Source organism: Hydra vulgaris, chromosome 12 (genome assembly GCF_038396675.1).
Source record: "Hydra vulgaris chromosome 12, alternate assembly HydraT2T_AEP".
Taxonomy (NCBI): domain Eukaryota; kingdom Metazoa; phylum Cnidaria; class Hydrozoa; order Anthoathecata; family Hydridae; genus Hydra; species Hydra vulgaris.
In genome coordinates, this window is record NC_088931.1 from 20,460,034 (window position 1) to 20,483,330 (window position 23,297).

At 27.2% G+C, this 23,297-nt stretch overlaps 1 protein-coding gene across 1 annotated transcript; it reads left to right on the forward strand.

Annotated features, from left to right (window-relative positions):
• The first annotated feature begins 876 nt into the window (after positions 1-876).
• On the forward strand, positions 877-21,613 carry LOC100207949 (zinc finger protein 528). The gene is made up of 4 exons (XM_065812495.1): positions 877-1,074; positions 8,503-8,601; positions 17,054-17,081; positions 19,311-21,613. Exons 1-4 carry the CDS (start codon positions 967-969, stop codon positions 21,479-21,481), a joined length of 2,406 nt encoding a protein of 801 aa, XP_065668567.1. The 5' UTR covers positions 877-966; the 3' UTR covers positions 21,482-21,613.
• The last annotated feature ends 1,684 nt before the right edge of the window (positions 21,614-23,297 follow it).

The following is a 23,297-nucleotide window of genomic DNA, read 5'->3' on the forward strand; positions in this document are numbered from 1 at the left end:
TTGTTCTAATGTTCTAATTATATTACCAGAATTAAAATTAAATTTCCAACAAGATAGTGCTAAAAATAATTTTATATCAGTTTCGGTTCAAGTGCTATTTTGTTCGCAACGGGACAAAATATATAAAAAATTTTGACTCCCCGTTAAAGTAGTATAAAAAAAGAAAAAAAGTTGAATCGACATATAATTTTATCAATTCGAATAGAGGAGATGGTTCTGCATTTGAATCTATTTTTATTTTTTTCATAGCTATATCCATTTAGTTTTTATTTGATAATTTCGATCAGTGTGCGGAATGATATGGTGTGCGGTTTGACCCGATTTTACTTTATTCTATGGAGATTTTTTGTATTGAATTTTTACTGTCTTGAGATTTTTACTCCCTACGTAAAATTATATTTTGTGACCACGTTGTATTTTGTCTGTTTTATTGACTCAATAGTATTGGCAAAATACAACCTAGACGTTATTTTTTTCGGACGAAGTTTTGTAGTAGCCCCCTAAAATTCACTCCTGGCATCAACGTGAAGCAGGCTGGGCCAGGTAAAAAGCCCTCTCTTATATCTTTTAGCGAGAGCTAACTTTAACTTTTACTCGGAAACTTTATGAAAAGATTGTAGTGACTGCGGTTATCCGTATCTTCTTCGTATCGTCTGTTTATGTAAATCATTTTTTTATATCATAAAAACGTTTCTTTTTATTTGAAAACATTTCTTCGTATTAGTTTTTTTTAATTGTATGAACAACAAAGTAGACGTTTAAAAATAAAATTTAAAATAATCTAACTGTTATAATCCCCCAAAGTTGACAGTGCTTTAAGATGGTTTTTTGTTTTCTCCCGACCTTTTTGGCGGTTTTTCACCAAATACCTAAACGGAGCATTAGACCGAGTTTGTTATTGTCGTGTTAATTGCGGTTGTAAACGCTAAATGCGATTTTGTTTACCTTCATAATTTTTATATAGTTATGGAAAATATAAAATTAATAGAAAATACTCAAGAAAATAAATGTGTAATGACGGACATCGAGGATAGTGTCAGTTTCGAAAAAATAGTTCAATATCGTAAATTAGAGGTATGTAAAGCAATGCAAAGGATTAAAAACACAGTTTCATACACACTCATACACAAAAAACATTAAAAAACTACAGATGTTTTTATTAGTTTTAGTTAGTTTCATTGATTCACTTTTTGCTAACAAATTGTATTTACCTGCCTTATACCTGCTTTTTTAAAAAGTCCTTAGTTGAAGTGTATGTACACTATGCCTATTTCAAAATAATTTGTTTTACAAGTAAAATACTTTTATTTGATATCAAGTAAGATAAAATCTGGGATTTTTCAAATGGTTAAAACGATTAAAGACTAAAGTTTTAGTTAAAATGAACCCACACTTATGTAAATGTGAAAACTTTTCTATTTGCGAGAAAAATCGAATCCAAATTATAAATACCTGAAAAGTCGTAAGCATTTGTTGTTTATTATTGTTATTAATATTTTCTTATGTGTGTAAACTTTTAGGATGACTAAAAACCCAATATAAAAATGAAAAGATGTTAAGCTCTTAGTTTAACTTACTATAAAACTCTGAATTTATTATTATATATATATATATATATATATATATATATATATATATATATATATATATATATATATATATATATATATAACTCTTAACTGGTTGTCAGAAAGTTTTTCCGTATTTTGTTAACAAAAAGTAAAAATTAAAATGCAAGACCAGAATTTTTTTTTTATTAGTTGATAGACTGCCTGCCCCAACCAAACCCTCAGTCAATGTAGCAGCACTCCCTTGCGAGTCAGGCTAAAAGATAGTCGATGTAGCAGCACTTTTTTGCGATTCAGGCTATTTGTCAGTCGATATAGCAGCACTCCGTTGCAAGTCAGGCTGTTTGTCAGTCGATGTAGCAGCACTTTGTTGCGAGTCAGGCTATAAGATAGTCAATGTAGCAACACTCCACACATGATTTACAGTAAAAAAATAAATAAAAATAAAAACATTTTATTAAAAAAAATAAAAGTAAAAACATTGTTTATATTGTTAAAAACATTCAGAATGTTTTAAAAACATTCAGAATGTTTTTAAAAACATTGTGGTCAATTAAATTTACGTTTTTGCGGTTTTTTAAAAAAATGATTAATTTGTAATTAAATTAATGGTTTTTACTTTCTGACAACACGCAGATGTTGGACGAAAGTCAAAAGTAATTAAAAGTGATATATTTGTTGGCATAAGAATCATTTTTTTCCTTTCGCACTCCCAAATGCAACAAACTATATATATATATATATATATATATATATATATATATATATATATATATATATATATATATATATATATATATATATATATATATATATATATATATATATATATATATATATATGTATATATATATATATATATATATATATATATATATATATATATATATATATATGTATATATATATATATATATATATATATATATGTGTGTATATATATATATATATATATATATATATATATATATATATATATATATATATATATATATATATATATATATATATATATTAGGGTGTCCCAAAAAACAACATTTTTGAAAGTAATCTGCTCCCACCCCCTAAATGTGCTCTAACTAATACAAAAACACTAGGTTTAAAGTTTTTTTGAATAAAAAATATTTTAAGGAGTCCCCCTCAAGACCCTTGAATATTTAATGGGTCCCTAATACTTTCAAAAAAGAAGTTTTTCAAAAATTTGTCAACCTGGTACTCAAATGAAGCAAAATTGTATAAAAATTTTAAAAATAATATTCATTTTGAAAAACTTTTAACTTATTTATCAAAATTATCATAAAAAAACATAAATAATGTTTTTTTTTGTTAAAAAACATAATTTTTTATGTAATAAAACCAAAACTAACAATTTTTTTTCAAAATGAATGTTATTTTTGAAATTTTTATATAATTTTGCTTAATTTGAGTACCAGGTTGACATTTTTGAAAAACTTTTTTTTGAAAATATTAAGGACCATTAAATATTCATGGATTTTGAGGGACCCCTTAAAAAAATTTTTTATTCAAAAACATTTTAAACAGTGTTTTTGTATTAGATAGAATACATTTAGGTAGTGAGAGCTGATTATTTTCAAAAATGTTGTTTTTTGGGACACCCTAATCTATATATATATATATATATATATATATATATATATATATATATATATATATATATATATATATATATATATATATATATATATATATATATATATATATATATATGTATATGTATATATATGTATATATACACTGCCGCTCACGGAAGTTAGGACAGTGGAGATTTTTTCGAAAAAGCAAAGTTAATATATAATTACGTTATAGAATTTTTAATTTATATTAATAAAAATTATATTTTTTATACATTTTCAATATAAAATATATTATTAGTCAGTTTTATGTAATAAAAATGTACAAAAACCATTATAATAATTAAATTTTTTTTTCGTCAAAAAAACCACCCTTTGATTTAATAACTGCTTTAACTATTCTCGGCATTCTTTCAATTAATTTTCTAATTGTTTCTTTTTGAATATTGTTCCATTCCTGTTCTATAATGTTCCATAAATGAGATTTTGATGTTGGACATACAGTTCTAATTTTTCTATTCAGTTCATCCCATAGTAGCTCAATGGGTTGAGGTCTGGGCTTTTGGGAGGCCAGGTCATTACACGTAATACATTTTCAGCTTTTTTTGATTCTAAATAATTTATACATAATAATGCAGTATGTTTAGGGTCATTATCATGCATCAGAATAAAATTATCTCCGATTAATCGAAGTCCCGAAGGGATTGCACTTGTTTCCAGGATATTTCTATAATGTTCTGCTCTCATTATTATCCCCCATAAAGCAATGGAGGGAAGGCAATTCCCCCCATTGCTTTATGGATCTGCCGACCTCGTTTCTATGTTTTATGGTTAAACCTTTGTATTAAATAATTTTTGCCGACCTGATGCCAACCTCAAAAAGATTTAAGTCGGCAAATTATTGCCGACCTCATTTTTCCTAATTCCGAGGGTTGTATATATATATATGTATATATATATATATATATATATATATATATATATATATATATATATATATATATATATATATATATATATATATATATATATATATATATAAATTAAATATATATAAAATGTATATATATATATAAATTAAATATATATAAAATATATATATATATATATATAAATTAAATCTACATATATATATATATGTGTGTGTGTGTGTGTGTGTGTGTGTGTGTGTGTGTGTGTGTGTGTGTGTGTGTGTGTGTGTGTGTATATATAAATTTACTCTCAACAAGACTGCAAGCAACTACAATTGAGAAGTGGACTTCCAAAACCAGATAATTCACTTTTTTTTCATTCTATGATAATGACAAAAAAATGTTTTCCATTAAATCGATTAGCTAAAAATTAAAAAACTAAAAGCTAAACAATAATCATTAAAAAAATGCTTTTGACAAAAATTTGAAAATCGTGCTCTTTTGATCTTATTTTTATTACAAAATAATCTTGACTATCAACTTGACTCAGGAAGATTTTAATAATGAATATAATTGTGCAAAACGCCTCTCTGCCTTAGAAAATAAGTAACTTTAATGTTTTTAAAGTCAATTTAAAATTTAATCTTTTAACTTCATCAATAATTTTATAGTATTGATGAAGTTAAAAGTCAATTGTAACTGTTTAAATATGACTTTTGTAATTTTAGCTAATTTTTTTGTATATGATTTTTTTCTTAAATAACGTCCTCCATTTTTATAAAATGTTTTTAAAACAGAATGTTGATTAAATAAAATTTTTGTTTTATTTTGCATCAACAAGAATTTTGTTTTATCTGGTTTAGCATGGACAGAATAGTTTAAGGCAGGTGAAATGTTATTAAAATAGTTGCTTTTAAATTTAATTTTTATTTGTAAAGATGTAGGAATTAGGGTTTGGGAAAACCCGGCATTTTTAGACCCGACGAGTCCGAGTCAAGTCTAAGAATATTTATCGGGTTCGGGTCCGGGTCCAATACATCTTTTTAATTTGCAATTTTACCAATAGCATAAAATGATTTTTTGTTCTCACGCCGATTTTTAAAAATGGATTTGGTATGCGTTAAGGTAAATAAAACAACTTTTAGCCAGTTCAACGTCTAACGTAAATATATTATTCTATACTTTTATTATAATCTTAAACTACCAAATAAACTTAACATTACCTTTTTAAAAATATTGTATTTTATAAAATGCATGTAAATACACTATAAATAAATAAATACGCAAAAATAAACTTAACTTAATTAAAATACTTGCAAGTGTTTAATACAAAACAGAGCAATTATTTTTACTTAAAAAATAAAGCTTTAAAAAAACATATGCACTTAATGAATTGTCCGATAATCTAGAACGAATTCTTGTACAGAAGTTGGATGCTACAGAAAATGTTTGTTTGGAATTTGTTGATGTTGGTTTTATCGTATTTAACGCTTGGTTCAATTTTTCTAAATATACAGTTCTTTTTTTAGTTTTTGAAAATAATAAAAATTCTTTTTTAATATTAGCTAATTTATCTCCGCAACTTGGCATAATTGGACATTTCACACTTTCTAATATTTTATGTCGTTCTTCCTCCAGTGTTAATGGTACTGTGTTTCCTGTAGAATTTTCTTTATTTTCAGCTGAATGCTTCTGTTCATGTTTGTTTTACTGTTCTTCATCCACACCAAATAATCCCTTCAGTAAATCTGTTGTAAATAATTGTATTTTCTTTGAAGGCATAGTACCATTTACAAGAGAATCTAATAGCTCTTCTATTTCTTGGTTTTTACGGCTATTTATTCAAGTTTTCATCGTCATTAATAGCTCTCTACTTAAATTACTGTTGGATTCTTTTAAGTTTCTTAACATAAAATCAATTGCTAATCGGGCTGTTGCAAGATTAGCATCATCTCTGCTAAGAGCTTCAACAGTTAATTTAATAGGCTTTAGAGTATATTCCAATTCATTTAATAATTCAATATTAATATCTTTTATTAAATGTACACTTCCAATATGTTGCAGAGTTTCTTTAATGATATAAAATAATTTTAAAAATCTAGATATCATTTCGATCATAGCGTTCCAACAAGTTCTTATGTCTAACACCAGCTGAAGTTCATTTCCTAAAACTATTTTGATCTTTATTTATTTATTTCTCACAGAAGAACTTTTAAAAAATTTGACTATTATGCAAACACTTTGTATATTTTCTTCTACATTTGTTAATTCAACTTGTCCGTACTCTTCGACATTACCGGCGCTCTCGTCGGAATAATAATTTTCATCTTGATCATCATTAATATCATCTTGACCATGGTCATTTCTATCTCCATCAACGTCATCTTCATCTTGCAAGACGGTAATACTTTTCTTTTTTATAAAGTACATCATAAACAGCTAAATGTATAGTGTGATTCAAACACAAATTATAGAGATTAGGAGATTCTTGTCCAAATATTATCATTACACTTGCACCGTCGCTGGTTGAACCAGCTATATGTTTTTTAAAATTAATATTTTATGTGTTAAATGTTGTTCTACTTTTTCAACTAACTGTGCAGCTGTACACGAGTTAAAAATTCTCACTAAACCCAGATTATAAACTTTAGAGTCAATTCCATGCAAATTGGTATTGAGATATTTCCGAATTTTCATACTCGTCCATTCATCAAGTGTAATGCTAAATCGTCGGTCTTCTTTAAATTTTTCTAGTAACAATTCTAATATTTCCAACTTCTTTTTTTCATAAAACTTATGAATTAAATTCATAACATCTCTTTCGACTTTAGGAAGATTACAACTTGATTTTACTAAACTTTCACAATAAAACTAGACTTTGTAATTGCCCTAACTGATATACCATCTAGACCGGCCATTATAAAGACAATTTCTTCTAAAGGCTTTCTTGTGACCGAAACGAAAGTGTCGATAGTTTTAAATCGTTTGGTGCCAGAATTTTCTCCTATTTCTTTCCGTGTTGGTAAAGAAATTCCATGTTTAACTTTAAAATGTTTAATCATTGATGAAGTATTTCTATCTTTGTTTGATATTATCGTTGAACACTTATTGCATTTTCCACTTTTCAAATCAGCACATTGAGTGAAATACTCCCACACTTTGGAGTGCTTCAGCATAATGGGGCTGTAAAAAATGTTCTAGTAAAATGATGATATTTCACTTTTTTCCTAAAATAGAGAAATAATTAATGAATGAAAAGTGTTGTTTTTTTTTTTTAAGTTTTTAAATACGCGCTAAAAGAATTCAGTTATTAACTTCAATCTTTCTAATCAAAAGTTTTTATATTAGTGAATGCTTTTAAAACATTTGCTAATATAGAAACATATTATATTAGCAAACCCTTTAAACCATTCGCTTATATATAAAAACATTCGATTAGAAAAAATTTAAGTTATGAAGTTAATTCTTTTAGTGTGTATTTGGACATACATGGAAACATACATAAACTTGAATGTTCTCAAAACATCTAAAATGCTGTGGCCAAGTTCAACTTTAAGTTAGATTCACAAACCCTACTACTATATTTTTCTAGAAAAGGTAGGGATCCAGTTCGATGACGCACCGCTGCCTACGAAACAAGGCAAAACATTCAAACCATGAGACTCGCTGAGCCTTAAACCGGGTATCGGATCTGGGTATTTACCCACAGACTCGCCGAGTCCGAGTCCGGGTACCCGGAACCGAAGAACCCTAGTAGGAATATTAATACTACAAAAAAACATTGCTAAGACTTTTTTTAAAAAAAATTATCTGGTTTTGCAAGTCCACTCCTCAATTAAAGGTGGAAGTTAACTAAAAGTGAAGAAAATGGTTAAAAAGCAAGAAAATGTTTGATAGAAGGTTTTTAAACAGAGTCAGGAAAACATGAGGATGGAAGAGAATTGATTTTTAAGGAAAGAAGCTAGATGAATTGCTTTATGATGCTAGGAAGTTTTTTAGAGCATAAAGTAAAAGTTACAGTGTAAGAATGCTAAATTAGTTAATCAAGGTTTGTTTAAATTAAATTAAAAAAGAGATCTTAGAGAATTTATGTTTAGAAATAGTTGGAAATAGTTAATAATAGAAATAGTCCCTATTTCTATGTCACATAGAAATAGGGATTGAAAGAGCTAAGTGTATATACATAGTGATGGATTGGGTTATACATAGAATGATAAATTTGTTTTAACAAATACACTTCTCAACTAGGTATTTGTGTTTATGATTGCAGAAGCAGAAATTGTGATACACCTAAATACACAAAAATCAAAAGTTGCTAATAGAAATTTTTAAAAACTGTATTACATATTCTATTAAATATGATACAAATTTAAAATTCATTTAAAATTGATACAAGTTTAAAATTCATTGAGATTCCTATATTTTTTATTAGAGTGGAGTAGAAGAATACAAGTTCAGCTGCATTTCTTTCATTTGGTTGCCTGGTGATGTGGTTCGGTCTAAGTACTCATCTTTGTTGCAAGAGTTTCAGGTTGTTCTTTTTTTTATTTTTAAATTTTCAAATAAATACAAATATTGTCATTATCAAGGGATGAATTAAATTATCTTGTATAGTATAAGTTTATATATTTTGAAAATCTTTTATACTTGATAAAAGATCTTTTAGATTTTTAAATTGTCAAAATTCACATAAATTTTTTTTTTTTACAATGATATTTTTTTATACAAAGTATATAGTATTGAGTAAAAAGTAAAATCTTTGTAAGTACTATAAATTTATATAAGTGGTTAAAATTGTACGAATTGATACTTTTATTGTCTCCTATATTTCTTTATCCATATTTATAATGTGGTTTAAATTCCACAACATATATATTAAAAAATAATTGTAGTATAGAATAAGTTATATAGGAAAGTTGACAAGTTGTTAGTCATTTATTTAACTCGTATAGTTAAAATATAATCTCAAGCACTACAAAAAATCAGTTACTGTTATGCACAAAATAAACAGCTGCATTTTGTAAGCAAAAAATGTCAATCTGAAATCAAACTTTATTTTTTATACAATGTAGTTTGCACCAGAACTTTTAATTTTTCTAATCAATCTTATAATAGAGAAAAAAATAAAGTGGTTTATATTCATGACAAAATTATACTTTTGGGAGAGCTGTAAATTGCTCTAATAAACCACTTTAGAGGAGCCCTTAGCGAGAGCTAAAGCTATTGCTTCCCATCAAGGGAATATATACATATATATATATATATATATATATATATATATATATATATATATATATATATATATATATATATATATATATATATATACATATACATTTTTTTTATTTATTCATAAATACACACTTACTTTAGCAGATTAAACAAAGAGTAATGAAAAAACAATTGCTGCTTCAATCCAAACCCCTAATGTAGCAGCACTCCTTTTTATGTTCTCCTTAGATAGTCGATGTATATACTTAAGCCCTCACATCTTCTTATTTCAGTATAATGTTCAGCCGGTCAACAGTCAATGACCCCCGAAATGAGTAAAATTGCTATTTTGATCTCCCAAAATGAATTTTTGCTGGTCATGGTTGACCAGTTGAAAAAAAAAAAGATTTTTTAAAAACAAGATTTGACAATCTTGACATCAGGATGTTTTTTGAAAATGCATATAACAAAATTTCATAAAATCATTTAAGTTTTAAAAAAGAGTTGAAAATAGTTTTATTGTTAATGATATGCTTTTATTGCTAATGGGTCATTAAAGTGAAAAGATGTTAAAGTGTAATTATTTTTTTTCAATACTACCTGGTTTTTATCTTTGTTTTTAAAATGTTGTATTAAATTAACTTTATATCAAAAATTTAATGATTTAAAATTAATAATTTTTATCATTGTTTATTATCATAAATAAAATTAATTATTGCCATAATTAAGATTAATAACTTATTAATAATTTTATATTATTAAATTAAAAAAAAGTAATACTACTGAAAGTATATACGAAATCTGTAATTTTTTTGCTTTAACAACCCTGAACCCATTAATTCGCTCTGTCGATGAATACATTGAACGTGGCGTGAAGTATATCTGTTGAGCTTTTTTGCTTCACTTATTTAAATTACTTTCATTTTATAAATGCTGAAAATCCTTTTTTCATAAAAGATTGAAGTTCTTATTTTACTATTATTTTAGTTATTTTACTATTATTATAGTAAATATTTAATATATTATTTTAATATTTAATAATTTCTGTATTTAACTAAGAACATTTTTTTATTCAACTGCTCTTAGTAAAAAGGTATACCACCCATGGTTGTTTGCTTTCGCCCCTATTTCCACCCCTCGTGTGTGCAACTTCTGTTAATGATTTACTGTTTAGAAGCCCCTTATAAATAATAAAAACCAAAAAAATCTTGCACACACGAGGGGTGAGAGTAGATATTTCAATTTTGCTAAGTGTTATTTAAAATGGCTTCTTAGCTGTTTTTTTTTAAGTTTCTAACTTGGAATTGATAAAAGCCTAATCTATAAAATAAAGGGATAACCTATGAAATAAAAAATACATTTTCAACTATATTTCAAAATAAAGACTTATAAATCGCTTTTTAAATTTTCTTTGCTCAGTTAAGCATTCATTTTATTTATTAAATATTATATTATCTAGTATTTTTTAGTATGTTTACATATTCTGCACAGTTGTTTTTAAATTAAAAAGTTCACAAAAAACATTTTAGTTTAATTCGGAACACACTATGTAGATAGATTCGATTCATGTTACTTTAATCTCTCGTTCACACTAAATAATAAACGCAAGTAGAAATATGATTAGGGATATCCAAATCATGTTTCTGTGGGCATAAATCATCCACTAAATAAAGTTTTGATTTTATATTAAAAATACTTCGAAAATGCTGTCTTTTGCAATAGGTAGTGCATATAAACTTGTACATTTTACCTTCGCCGAAAGATATTTCATTCGGTAGTTGATAGACATTTAACTTATCTCGAATATCCGACTCAATGAAAAGATAAGGAGGAACACCATTAAAATTATTTGAAATCGAAAGTTGATGTGAGCAAAAGAACACTTTTTTTTATTAAAAAAGTTCAAGACTACGCCTTCACCTACTTTTGAGAAGTAGAGATCATTAATAGTTCTAGTTGAACTTCGCATGCACAATTGACTGTTGCAAACTACTTGTGACTCATAAGACTGAATTGGCTTAATGAAATTAATGAAATGCTCCATTTCAGTTTTGAATGTACAGATCGAGTGATTTCCATTTTCGTCTTGAGAAACACAAAGCTTGTAAACGTCTAAGAGCCAAATACTTTTTGCTTCATTCCAATCATTGGAATCAATAAACCCTATTATAGAAGCAATTTTTTCTTTGATATCAGAGTTTTTCAAATTAATCAATATGTTTTTAGACAGCTTGCTTGAAGTCCGAAGCGCGAGTAAAAAATAATCAATTGTACATGTGTTCAATAATTTAACTGGCTTTTTAAAATTTGATTTAACAAGCTTTCCTCCCCATTCAGGAATATTACTAAAAAACCACAAGTTTTCACTTCGTTTTTTGTTAGCATTCAATTTCTTTTGACTGACTACATCCTGCTTATTAGACAGTGAACGCTTTTTATTCTTGATAGATTTATCTTCATCTATGCTTAATGATCATCAAATGACTCAGAAGAAGAAACTAAATTAGTTTTAGGCTTCTTTTTCAAAAACTTTTTTAATTTTTTTGACTCATAAACTTCATCTTCCAAAGTTTCAATTTGTGTCAACATCAAAGTTTCTGGTTTAGCGTTATTAGTAAAAAAGAATGTGAGTAATATAGCTGGATTCGGACGCATCTCTAAGTACTTTCCACATGCTAAATAATAAATTACGCTAGCGATATGCGCACAGCAGTCTATAGTTCTCATGCCGGTCTTACAAGTACAGTACCATCCTTCGATTCCAGTTTCATCATTTGTATTAGGTAAATATTGCACATATACTTTATACTTTGTAGGTCCAGAATGACAAGATCTAATAATAAGAGAAAGAGCTTTTGATTTCCCTATCGATTAGACAATTTCACATATTGCCAATTCATATTTTCCTTTATTGAAGTGTTCAGAAATGTAGCTTAAGCATTGCCTAAGTTGATATGAGCCCAAAGTGATGTTATTTTTTATTATTTCTTCAGGCAATTTAGGAAAACCAAGTACAAGTGTTGCTTCAATGTTTACAAACAAACTCTTTTTGTTTAGTTTTTCAGTTTTGACCAGCTTTTCCAAACTATTTTCTAAATGAAGCTTTACTTTCATGTTATTAATAATTTTTTGTTTGTCATCCTGGTCTGAGTAAAGACACTTGAAACATCTATTAACAAGGGATGCTGCAATTCTGTAGTCAGTGAGTGTGTGAGGCAAACATTTATTGTGCATTTTATCTAAGGCTCTGAAAGATGTTTTTAGAAATGAATTTGTGACTTCGATAACCCAACGACACTTGGTAATCATTCTAGATTGATTAGCTTGTAATGTTGTCAATTGTTTTTGACCTTTTTCTACACATGCAGGCATTTTTGGCTCCAAATTATAAGTATTTTTTAAGTTATCAAGACAGTCTCGAAAACCTCTATCAAGTAATATAATGTCACCAGGATGAAGCAATTTTCTAAGATTTTGGTCGCCTAGAAGTACATCATTCATGATTAAAGCATCGTTTTTTGTTGCCTCGTGAAGTCCAAATACACCAACAATTTTTCCATTTGATATAGAAAGAAAAAAAGGTTTAACCAAATGTGTTTTTTTTTTGTACGCTGAATGTTTTTCATTTAAAATAGTTGTTGCTGCTCTTTTGACAATAACAGGCTTATTTTTAGTTTTATTTTGAAAAAAAGTTAAAACTTATTTCAAACTGTTAATCTTTTCATTTTGGTACTTTTTAATTTTAAAGAAACAACTTATATATGCCTGTTGGGAATTCTCTTCCATTGGGAATACAATTTAATAGCATTAAGAGGTTATTATAGTCAATTAAGTATTAGAAAATTGTGAAACTTTTTTTTTTATTTTTCCTATTAAATAAGCGGTTAATTAATCGTAATAATTAACTTCTATATATAATTAATTATAATTAATCGTACGCATTATAGTTGGAATAATAGTGTTTTAGTGATTTAAAAAATTAATTTAAACATAAACCAAAAGGGGCCAAAATATGTAAATGTTTATTCCATCATGGTTTTCTGGAGTATGACTGGGCTGGCTTAGTGTAGTTAAGAGATAAATCTTTTACGCTGGTTACTAACAACACAAGACTCTACTAAACGACATAAACAGCACGGACTTACACATTACACCTATACACCCATATGCACATTTAGCCTTTTTACATCAAATCAGATGTGATCTTTTTTGACCAACCCTAAAATAAAAGATCACATTAATAAAAAAGGAAAAACTATTTTGAAGAATCATGACATTTTAAATAAAATCAATATAAACAGTTCTTCCAATTGTTTCATTACGTTAAAAGACCATAAACCTAATTTTTTTAATAATTCTACTGTTCGTCTAATTAACCCAGCTAAGAATGAAATTGGTAGAAATAGTAAGCATATTTTATCAGATATTAACACCAACCTAAAAAAAATTTTGCAATTTTGCAATCTGCAATCAGTGGAATAGTACACAAAATGTAACAAATTGGTTCAAAAACATCAATGACAAACATTTTTACAAATTCCTTATTTTGTTGACTTTTACCCTTCTATTTATGAAAAGCTACTTATCGACTCCATAAACTTTGCAGAACAATATGTTTCCATTGATGCTGATCATAAATCTTTAATTCTCCACGCGCGTAAGTCTTTATTATTTACCAATGACCAAGTTTGGATTAAAAAATCAAGTGGGTTGTTTGATGTTAACATGGGTGCATTTGATGGAGCGGAAGTGTGCGAGTTAGTTGGTATTTTTCTTTTCTTCCAGATTATGCAATTTTATAAAAAATCTGATTTTGGATTATATAGAGACTTGGCTTAGCTGTGTTTAAAAAAGCAAGCGGTCCAAAAATGGAAAAAGTTAAGGAGCATTTTACTCAAATGTTTAAACAATACAACCTCTGTATTTCCATTCAATCTAATATAAAAATTGTTAATTACCTTGATGTTACATTTAATCTTAATAACTACACTTTTCAACCTTACCATAAACCTGATAGTACGTTAAATTATATCCATGCTAGTTCCAACCATCAACCAAGCATTTTAAAACAATTACCAACCTCAATTGAACATAGATTATCTTCCAATTCTTCAAGCGAAAAAATTTTCCAAAAGTCTGCTCCTATTTATAAAGACGCATTAGAAAAGTCTGGATTTCACACCAATCTACAATATCATTCAAATCTAAATCCTTCTAATACTAATAAACGAAAAAGAAATATTATATGGTTTAATCCTCCTTTCAGTGAAAATGAGGTAACAAAAATTAAACACCTTTTCTTAAACTTAATTTTAATTTAACTTGCATTTTCCATTACAACATAAGCTCCACAAAGTTTTCAGCAGAAACACAATAAAAGTTAGTTACAGCTGCATGCCAAATATTCAATCAATTATTAATTCACACAACCAACAAATTTTGTGCAACAAACTCACCGCTAATACTATAAATTGCAACTGCATTAAGAAAACTGCATGCCCGTTAAATAACCAAAGTCTATCAAAATATGTTGTATATAAAGCCACTTTAGCATCACCTAATCCCAGCCTTACGGAAAAGTCTTACACCGATATAAGTGAAAACGCATTCAAGCTCAGATTTGCAAACCACCTTAAATCATTTAATGCAACCAGGTATAGGAATGATACAGAACTTTCCAAGGAAATCTGGAAACATAAAGATGAAGGGAACATGCCTATAATTAAGTGGAACATAATTAAGAGATGCCAATCTTATAATCCATCTACAAAAAAGTGTAACCTTTGCATCAGTGAAAAATATTTTATTATGACTTTTGATAGCCGTTTACTACTTAACAAAAAAAGTGAATTGGTTTCTGCTTGTAGGCATAGGAAAAAATTTTTACTTTCTAACTTAAGATTAATAACTTATTAATAATTTTATATTATTAAATTAAAAAAAAGTAATACTACTGAAAGTATATACGAAATCTGTAATTTTTTTGCTTTAACAACCCTGAACCCATTAATTCGCTCTGTCGATGAATACATTGAACGTGGATTAGCGATTAGCGAATATCGGATCACGTATACTTGACGTCAGTTGTCGTTGCAACGCTAAACTTGTATTTTTTATAACGGTTTTTATTTTATATTTGAATAATATGGCTGATGCTTGCTGAATGGCATGAAACTTCAAGTTCCATTATAAAGTTGTATTTTTTCATTTAAAATATTTTAATATTATTTGATCTATTTGATATTGTTGATTATTTGATATTGATCACTCTTAAAAAGACGAGAGTTGTATTTCCAGCAGTATACAGCACTTATCAATAAATAAATAAATATATATATATATATATATATATATATATATATATATATATATATATATATATATATATATATATATATATATATAATAAATATGTTTTTTCTTTATTTCTTTTTTCTTTATTCATATATATATACACTTACGTATATATATATATATATATATATATATATATATATATATATATATATATATATATATATATATATATATATATATATATATATATATATATATATATATATATACATATATATGTATAAATATATATATATCGTTTTATGAAACACTAGTAATTTTTATAGAATTGTTCCATTAAGCCGTCTTCTTCTTAGTATTAAGTATTCACTTTAAATATTATCTGCGAAACAAGATTGAAAAACATTATTAACATTAATACCCCGTTCACGCTGGCGATATAACATGTTTCATTTTGAATGCACATTAAAATGTCATTGTAAAATGGTGTATAAAGCAGCAATTAAACAGTAGTACAAGGTTGTTTTGCCAATATAAAAAGCTTGTTTAAATATAAAACAATCTCACCATAATGTTTTATTGATGTTTAATACAGTTTAAAATGTTAAAAACATAAAGCGCTTTTAAAATAAAACGTGTTATACTGTAAGTGTGAACAAAGTACACACAGATTTAATAATAAAGATTATTCTTTATAAGACTTGATCAAATCTTTTTGTTGCCATTTTCTATTTATAATTAAAAGGTTCAGCAGCAGTAAATATCTTTTTTGGAGGCAGTAAATATCTTTTTTGGAAAACATAAAATCAAAAAGAAGTTGTTGTTTATATTCTGCCGTGTTTTAGTTGAATTTTTGCATTTTACTTGTACCCAAGTAAAAAGTAAGTATTACATTAACTTTGATATTGAGTATGTTATCATTATAACTTTTATATTATAGAAGCAAGTTAAAAAAAAGTTTTTTCTTCATTTATTATAGAATTTAATTTGTTATTTAGATATTTATAAAATTTCTAACTTTTATCTAGACATATTTCATTAGTACTTAATTAGTAACATAATTTCCTCAAACTTCCTCAACAGTTTTTCAATATATCTTTTGCTGGAGTTCTTTGAAAAGTTGTGCTTAATATAAGCTCTACAGATTTTTTCTCAGAGCTGTTTGTAGGGTTATGATAAACCTTATTTGATGTTATGAGCAACTCATCACAAATTAAAAATTTAGAGTTTTATATATTTAAGCTACTCACATATCACAAACTTAAAAAATTTAACTTATTGGTGCAGGTAACATCATGTATTAAAAAAGTACAATATATTACCTGAGTAACACAAACAAAAAAAGACTTAAAAAAAGGTTTATCTCATATTAGATAATTTAATTCACCTCTTGAAAATAAATGTATGTAACTTACTATTATATTTTATGTTTTTATACAACTTACATTAATCAGGTGTAATAAATTAAATTTTAGAAATCACAGAGAACAGTTGAAGAAGCAGGTTTCCTATTTTGATTTTATTTTCTAAAATTGTAAACATAATATGCATATATATTTAAGTTTTTTTTTTAATGTATTAGTTTTTTTTTAATGTACTTGATCTCTTTCATGCTTTTTTACAATTGAAAAGTGAAATCCTTATATAAGAATCATTGATTTTTTGTAGGCTCTTCACTTGTTTTTTTGTTTTTGTGTCAAATAAGGTTTCTTTGCTACTTTTTAACTATCTTTTTTTTCACATCATTTTATGTAATTTACTCCTATTAGTAATTTACAGAATGAGAAAAAGTAAATTTTTTGTTTTTGTTTTGTAATGTTTGAGTTTCTAATTTATCACAATTAAAAAGTACTTGTTAATAACTAAATATTTTTGAATAAATAACATTAAAAAAAAAAACTATACCGTATCATCGTTCATACCATAATTCACCAGCTAACCAGTAAAAAAAAATAATTTTAGAACTAAAGATCCTAGTTTGCCAACATAAAAAGATGCATGATGTAGAGGAGTCAAGGGTATAGTGTCCCTCTATGCACACACATGCCACCCCTTATATAATGACCCTGAGTAAGATGGACTTGTCTTTCAGGCAACCCCTTTTTTGAGTCTGCAAAAAACAGGTTTTAGCAGTGCTGTGGCCAAAATTTTAAAAAGGTAATGCTTGGTTAACAACTATTTCTAAATTTTCGACATATGTACTTTATTGATAAAATTTGAAAAAAAAAAAATGGTTAGCTGAATTATAGTTTTAAATCTTAATCAAAAGAAAAATAATTTTTATACTTTATGTTAGAGTTCAAAAATAAAAGTGAAGCAATTTTTTTTTAATTAATTTCTAAACTTGATGTACTTAAACTTTGATGTGCAGATTCATTAGTTTTATTTAGTATAGGCAACAAACCTTTACAGACACATTTAGTATACAATGCCATGGGTAATTAAAAAAATTAATTTTTGATTGAAAATATGAAATTGAAGAACCTGTTTTGTACTTTAATATTTTTATTTAAAAAACATGATACTGTTAGTTGAATGCACCTACTACCTGCCATTAATTAGAAATTATTCCAGGTATTTTAAACAGGAGCTTTAGGTATTAGAGTTAGCAGTGTTTTTTACGAACCTTACAGATTTTTGAAAGTTATCCAAATAACACATAACTTTCATCTCTTGCAGTGAAATTTTTTTTTTTAGTATCTCTTGCAGTGAGACTATTGTTTTATCTGCTGAAAAAGTAGGTCGCTTTTTTTTAGCCAGATCAAGAACTGAGAGTTCTAGATTATGCAATAGATTTATTTAGCAATATAAATAATTAATAAATTATTATAAAAAAGTGCTTTTTGTGGATTTAGCCCAAAACAGGTTTAAACTCAATTTAAAGTTTGTTAATAATTTATTTAAATCTATAATCTTAAATATATTTAAGAGGTTCATGCATAATAACTTATGCTCTATATAATTTAGTTCAGGTTTTTACCTTTAAGTTTAGAACTTTTACTTTTTAATATCAAAAGAGACATATATGAAAAAGCTTTACGATAATAAAAATAATTGTGCTAGTTTTAGTGAATTCCTTTTAATTTTAATGAACAAATTCTTTTAATTATAATTTTAGTGGGTGAATTCCTGCAAGGTTTTTATTCAAAGGGAAAGAGCATTAAGATTTAAAATGTTTTTTGTGAGCTAAATAATACAACCCTCGGAATTAGGAAAATTGAGGTCGACAATAATTTGCCGACCTCAATCTTTTAGAGGTCGGCATCAGGTCGGTAAAAATTATTTGATACAAAGGTCTAACCGTAAAACATAGAAAGAATGTCGGCAATTTTTTGCCGACCTCAAACACTTTCAGGTTGGCAGTTAGGTTGGCATTGCCGAATGCCGACCCTAATTCTGAGGGTTGATTATATATATATATATATATATATATATATATATATATATATATATATATATATATATATATATATATATATATATATATATATATATATATATATATATATATATATATATATATATTATTTACACACATTATTTGTGTTAAATTATTTTTATATTTATATTAATACTACTCTTTTCTTATGTCTACATCTGTTTGTTGTTTCATAAAGCATACATAAAAAAATCATGTTATACAACATATTTTGTATAAAACTAATGTAGATTACTTTGTTACAGTATTTAAGCTTTTAATAGTCATTTAAATTCTTTTTTTTTTCTCAATAGAAAACAAACCTCCACCAAAAAAACGTGGCAGAAAAAAAAAGATAAAAACTTTTGAAAATCATGAACAGCTATCTATCATGAAAAGTCCTGTAGATTCTCTAAAAAAGCCATGGAGGAGTAAACGCCTCAAAGAAAGCAATGATCGAAACAATACTACAGAATTTTACTGTAAATACTGCGAAAAAGTATTTTATACAGAGTATATTTTTAAAGAACATATTCAAGATCATGAGGATGAAGGAATCGACGTTGATAATGATTTTAAAGATGTAGATTTGACAAAAGCTTATACAACAATTTTAAAAGGAAAAAGGATGGAGTATCAATGTTGTCAATGCAATCAGTTGTTTCGTGAGAAACGTGATGCAAAAACACACATACGAGTGCACGATGGAACAAATCCATGGCAGTGTAAAAAGTGTGGGAAACACTTTTTGAGAAAACATAAGTATGAACGTCATATGTTAGTCCACGCAGGCTCAAAAGATTTTGAATGTGAAAAATGTGGTAAAAGGTTTAGTGGTCAGGAACATTTGCGTAGGCATACTATACTTTGTAGTTTAGATGGTCTTCAGTGTCCAACTTGTGATAAATCTTTTGCAGAAAAACGTTTTCTTATTTCTCATATGAACACTCACGATGATATTGATGAAATGTACTGTCCTTCGTGCGATAAACACTTTATACGCAAAGCTGCCTTCGAAAACCATATGGTCTTACACTCAAAGAGTAAGCCTTTTATTTGTAGTACATGCGTCAAAGATTTTTCAAATAAATTAGAGTGCAATGAACACATGAAAACTCATACAGAAGATATGTTTAGATGCGATAGTTGTTGTGAAGTGTTTAGTTTGCCAGAAGATCTTGAAATGCATTATAAAATGTCAGAAGATTGTCTTGACTTTGCTTGTACTGAATGTAATTCCCATTTTTTTGCAGTGGAAGATCTTATAACGCATTTGAAAGCTTATTCACAATTGAAGAGCGATGACTCCGTCCTATTATGCCGCTTTTGTCAACGTGGTTTTCACACATCAGATGTATTATCTGACCACCAAAAAACTTGTCATATTGCTGAAAAACCAAAAATATGTATTCAATGTGATGATGTTTTTGGAACCGAAGGACTACTTGCTAAACATGTTTTAGATGCGCATACATTAAAGGATACAAGCATTGGCGAAAAACTTTTTCCTTGCGTTGATTGCCCTCAAGGCTTTGCAGATGCGATGAGTTTAAAAATGCATATTAAGGAGCAACACGAAGAAAACGATTTCAAGTGTTTGCCATGCGATAAGAACTTTACATCAAAAATTGATTTAAATAAACATTTAGTTACTAAACAGCATTTAAAGGCGATTGAAAATAAAAACGTTTTACATGTTACGCATTCTTGCAACGTTTGCGGAAAGTATTTTAATAGTTTAAATGAACTTAAAAAGCATCAACTTGTTCACCAAAGAGTTGATTTTCGACCAGATCAAGAGACTTTTATGCACCACTCGGGCGTAATGAATGAAACACCTGTATATTTAAACGAAGGTCTAGTCAGCATCGACATCGGTGAAGGTCAAAGAGTTCTTATTAGTGAAGAGCAAGCGGCAATGATGAACGCAATAAATATTGACGATGCAGGTAATATATCTCTTCTTTGTTTACCTAATGATTCACAAAATAAAAACGTAATGCAAATAGTGTCTAATCAGTACGATGCTTTCAATCAAGAATCTTTAAAACATCAAAACACTAATGTTAGATCAAACATTACAGAAAAACATTTAGTATCTAATAATATATCGAACAATAGTCAATCGGTTCAATTTCTAGTTTATGATGATCGAAGTATAAAGCTACAAACAGCTTTGCAGCAAAATAACGATGCGCTAAATCATAACCAGTCGATAACGTTTAAAAAATCAGATAATGGCTTAGGCATTAATACTATACCAGATTCTAGACTCAATCAAGAAACCATTAACAATATGAGATCATTAGAAGAAAATGTAGAAATAGGGAACTCTATTGACGACGAAAGCATGGGAATGACGTTAGATTTTGGACGCGCCCAAACCGTAAGCGAAGAGACTTTTTTAGCCCTGACTCAAATGGTTCAGCAGGGACATGTAGATCTTTCGAGTTTTCAAATGTTGCAAAATAATACTGCGGAATAGTTAATAGCGGTTCATGATTTTAATCTTGTTGTAAATTTTCAAAGTTTACCTTTTACCTGTTCAAATAATGTTTCTATAAAGTTATAATATATATGGATGGGGACTAACTTTAAAGTTTCATTTAATGTAGTAGTTAGAGTTGTTTTAATGTCTCCTTTCCTGTGTGTCCGTTAAATTAATTTTTTATTGTCAGTTAAAAAAAATTATTGAAAGGTAAGTTGAAAGGTAAGTTATTGGTATATCTAGCGTGGTTTTTAAAACAAGCTTATTATATATATATATATATATATATATATATATATATATATATATATATATATATATATATATATTCATAAACAAGACAAATTTTCTAATTTTTAAAACCATTTTATTAATAAAAAACAATCTTCAGTTAATAAAAAATATCTTCAGTTAAAATTAAATATTCAAATTTTGTTAAAATACCTTATTAAGGTGTTTAAAAAAACAAACAATACTAAATATAATTATTCTTGCACAAAATAATAATATAACTACAAAAATACAATAAAATCAATTAGAAAGTTTATCATGCCTTACAAAAGAAATAGGAAATAACAAAAGAATAGGTCAAAAAGATACGCAATATGTATAAAAAATTAGCAGCTAAACAGAAATTTGTACATCTGTTGAGCACGGCAATGTCTTTTTTTATCTGATTCAACTAAAAAAAGTCTGAATTTAATGGCTAAAAGATATTGCCGTTCAGCAAATGATAAATTAGTATTTACCTCACTAAAAATTTCTAAATTCTTTTCTTTTAAAGATCCTTATGCTCTAGAGTTCAAATCGTTCGTGGTGTATAAGTTCAAAAAGTATTTCATCAACTTGTTACTCTCACGTTTGGAGCAGGGAGGGGACTAAAATTTTGGGGCTTTTTTTGTTCCCAGGCTCCAATCATCGCAATTTTTTGCAAAGCATCCTTATTTGACTTAAGAATAAACATATAAATGTTTGGAGTTTGCTTCATGTCTGAATATTAAATATCTCGAAGACCAAAAAATGCTGGCGCCGCCAGCATTTTTTGGTCTTTTTTTTTGGTATATATTAGCCAATCCCATTTTTGGTATATATTAGCCAATCCCATTTTTGGTATATATTAGCCAATCCCATAATTTGTTTTCGACAACCAATTTTTATCCGGAGTGGCGTAGAGGTCATATTTATATGAAAATTTTAATTTTTTCTTGGTAGAAGTATTCGCGCCGATTGTTCGAAGTTACGTTTTTTATGATTTTTGACTAAATTTAGGGCAATTTCCAAGCATTGGCGCAAATAGATTCTGATGTCAAATCCAGTTAATTAGTTCAACAATGTTTTCTCTATATGTTTATGTACCAAAAAAACACTGCTTATTAATTTAAGAAATATGTTGAGCACTTACACTGTTTACTATCTTACACTGTTTACTATCTTACACTGTTTACTATCTTACACTGTTTACTATCTTACACTGTTTACTATCTTACTGTTTACTATCTTACACTGTTTACTATCTTACACTGTTTACTATCTTTCACTGTTTACTATCTTACACTGTTTACTATCTTACACTGTTTACTATCTTTCACTGTTTACTATCTTACACTGTTTACTATCTTACTGTTTACTATCTTACACTGTTTACTATCTTACACTGTTTACTATCTTTCACTGTTTACTATCTTACACTGTTTACTATCTTACACTGTTTAGGGTAGATAAATTAACACTTTAGCTACTGTAAAGTGATTTTTTGTTGGTCTTTAGGCTTTTTTCCAGTCATACAACAAACTTGAGATTTTTGCCTCATTTT

Bases quoted from the DNA above. Each gene is read 5' to 3' on its own strand.
- LOC100207949 (XM_065812495.1), top strand. From the start codon at position 967: ATGGAAAATATAAAATTAATAGAAAATACTCAAGAAAATAAATGTGTA. The intron at 1,075-8,502 runs GTATGTAAAGCA...ATTTTTTATTAG, and splicing joins TTCAATATCGTAAATTAGAG to AGTGGAGTAGAAGAATACAA. The intron at 8,602-17,053 runs GTTGTTCTTTTT...ATTAAATTTTAG, and splicing joins CTTTGTTGCAAGAGTTTCAG to AAATCACAGAGAACAGTTGA.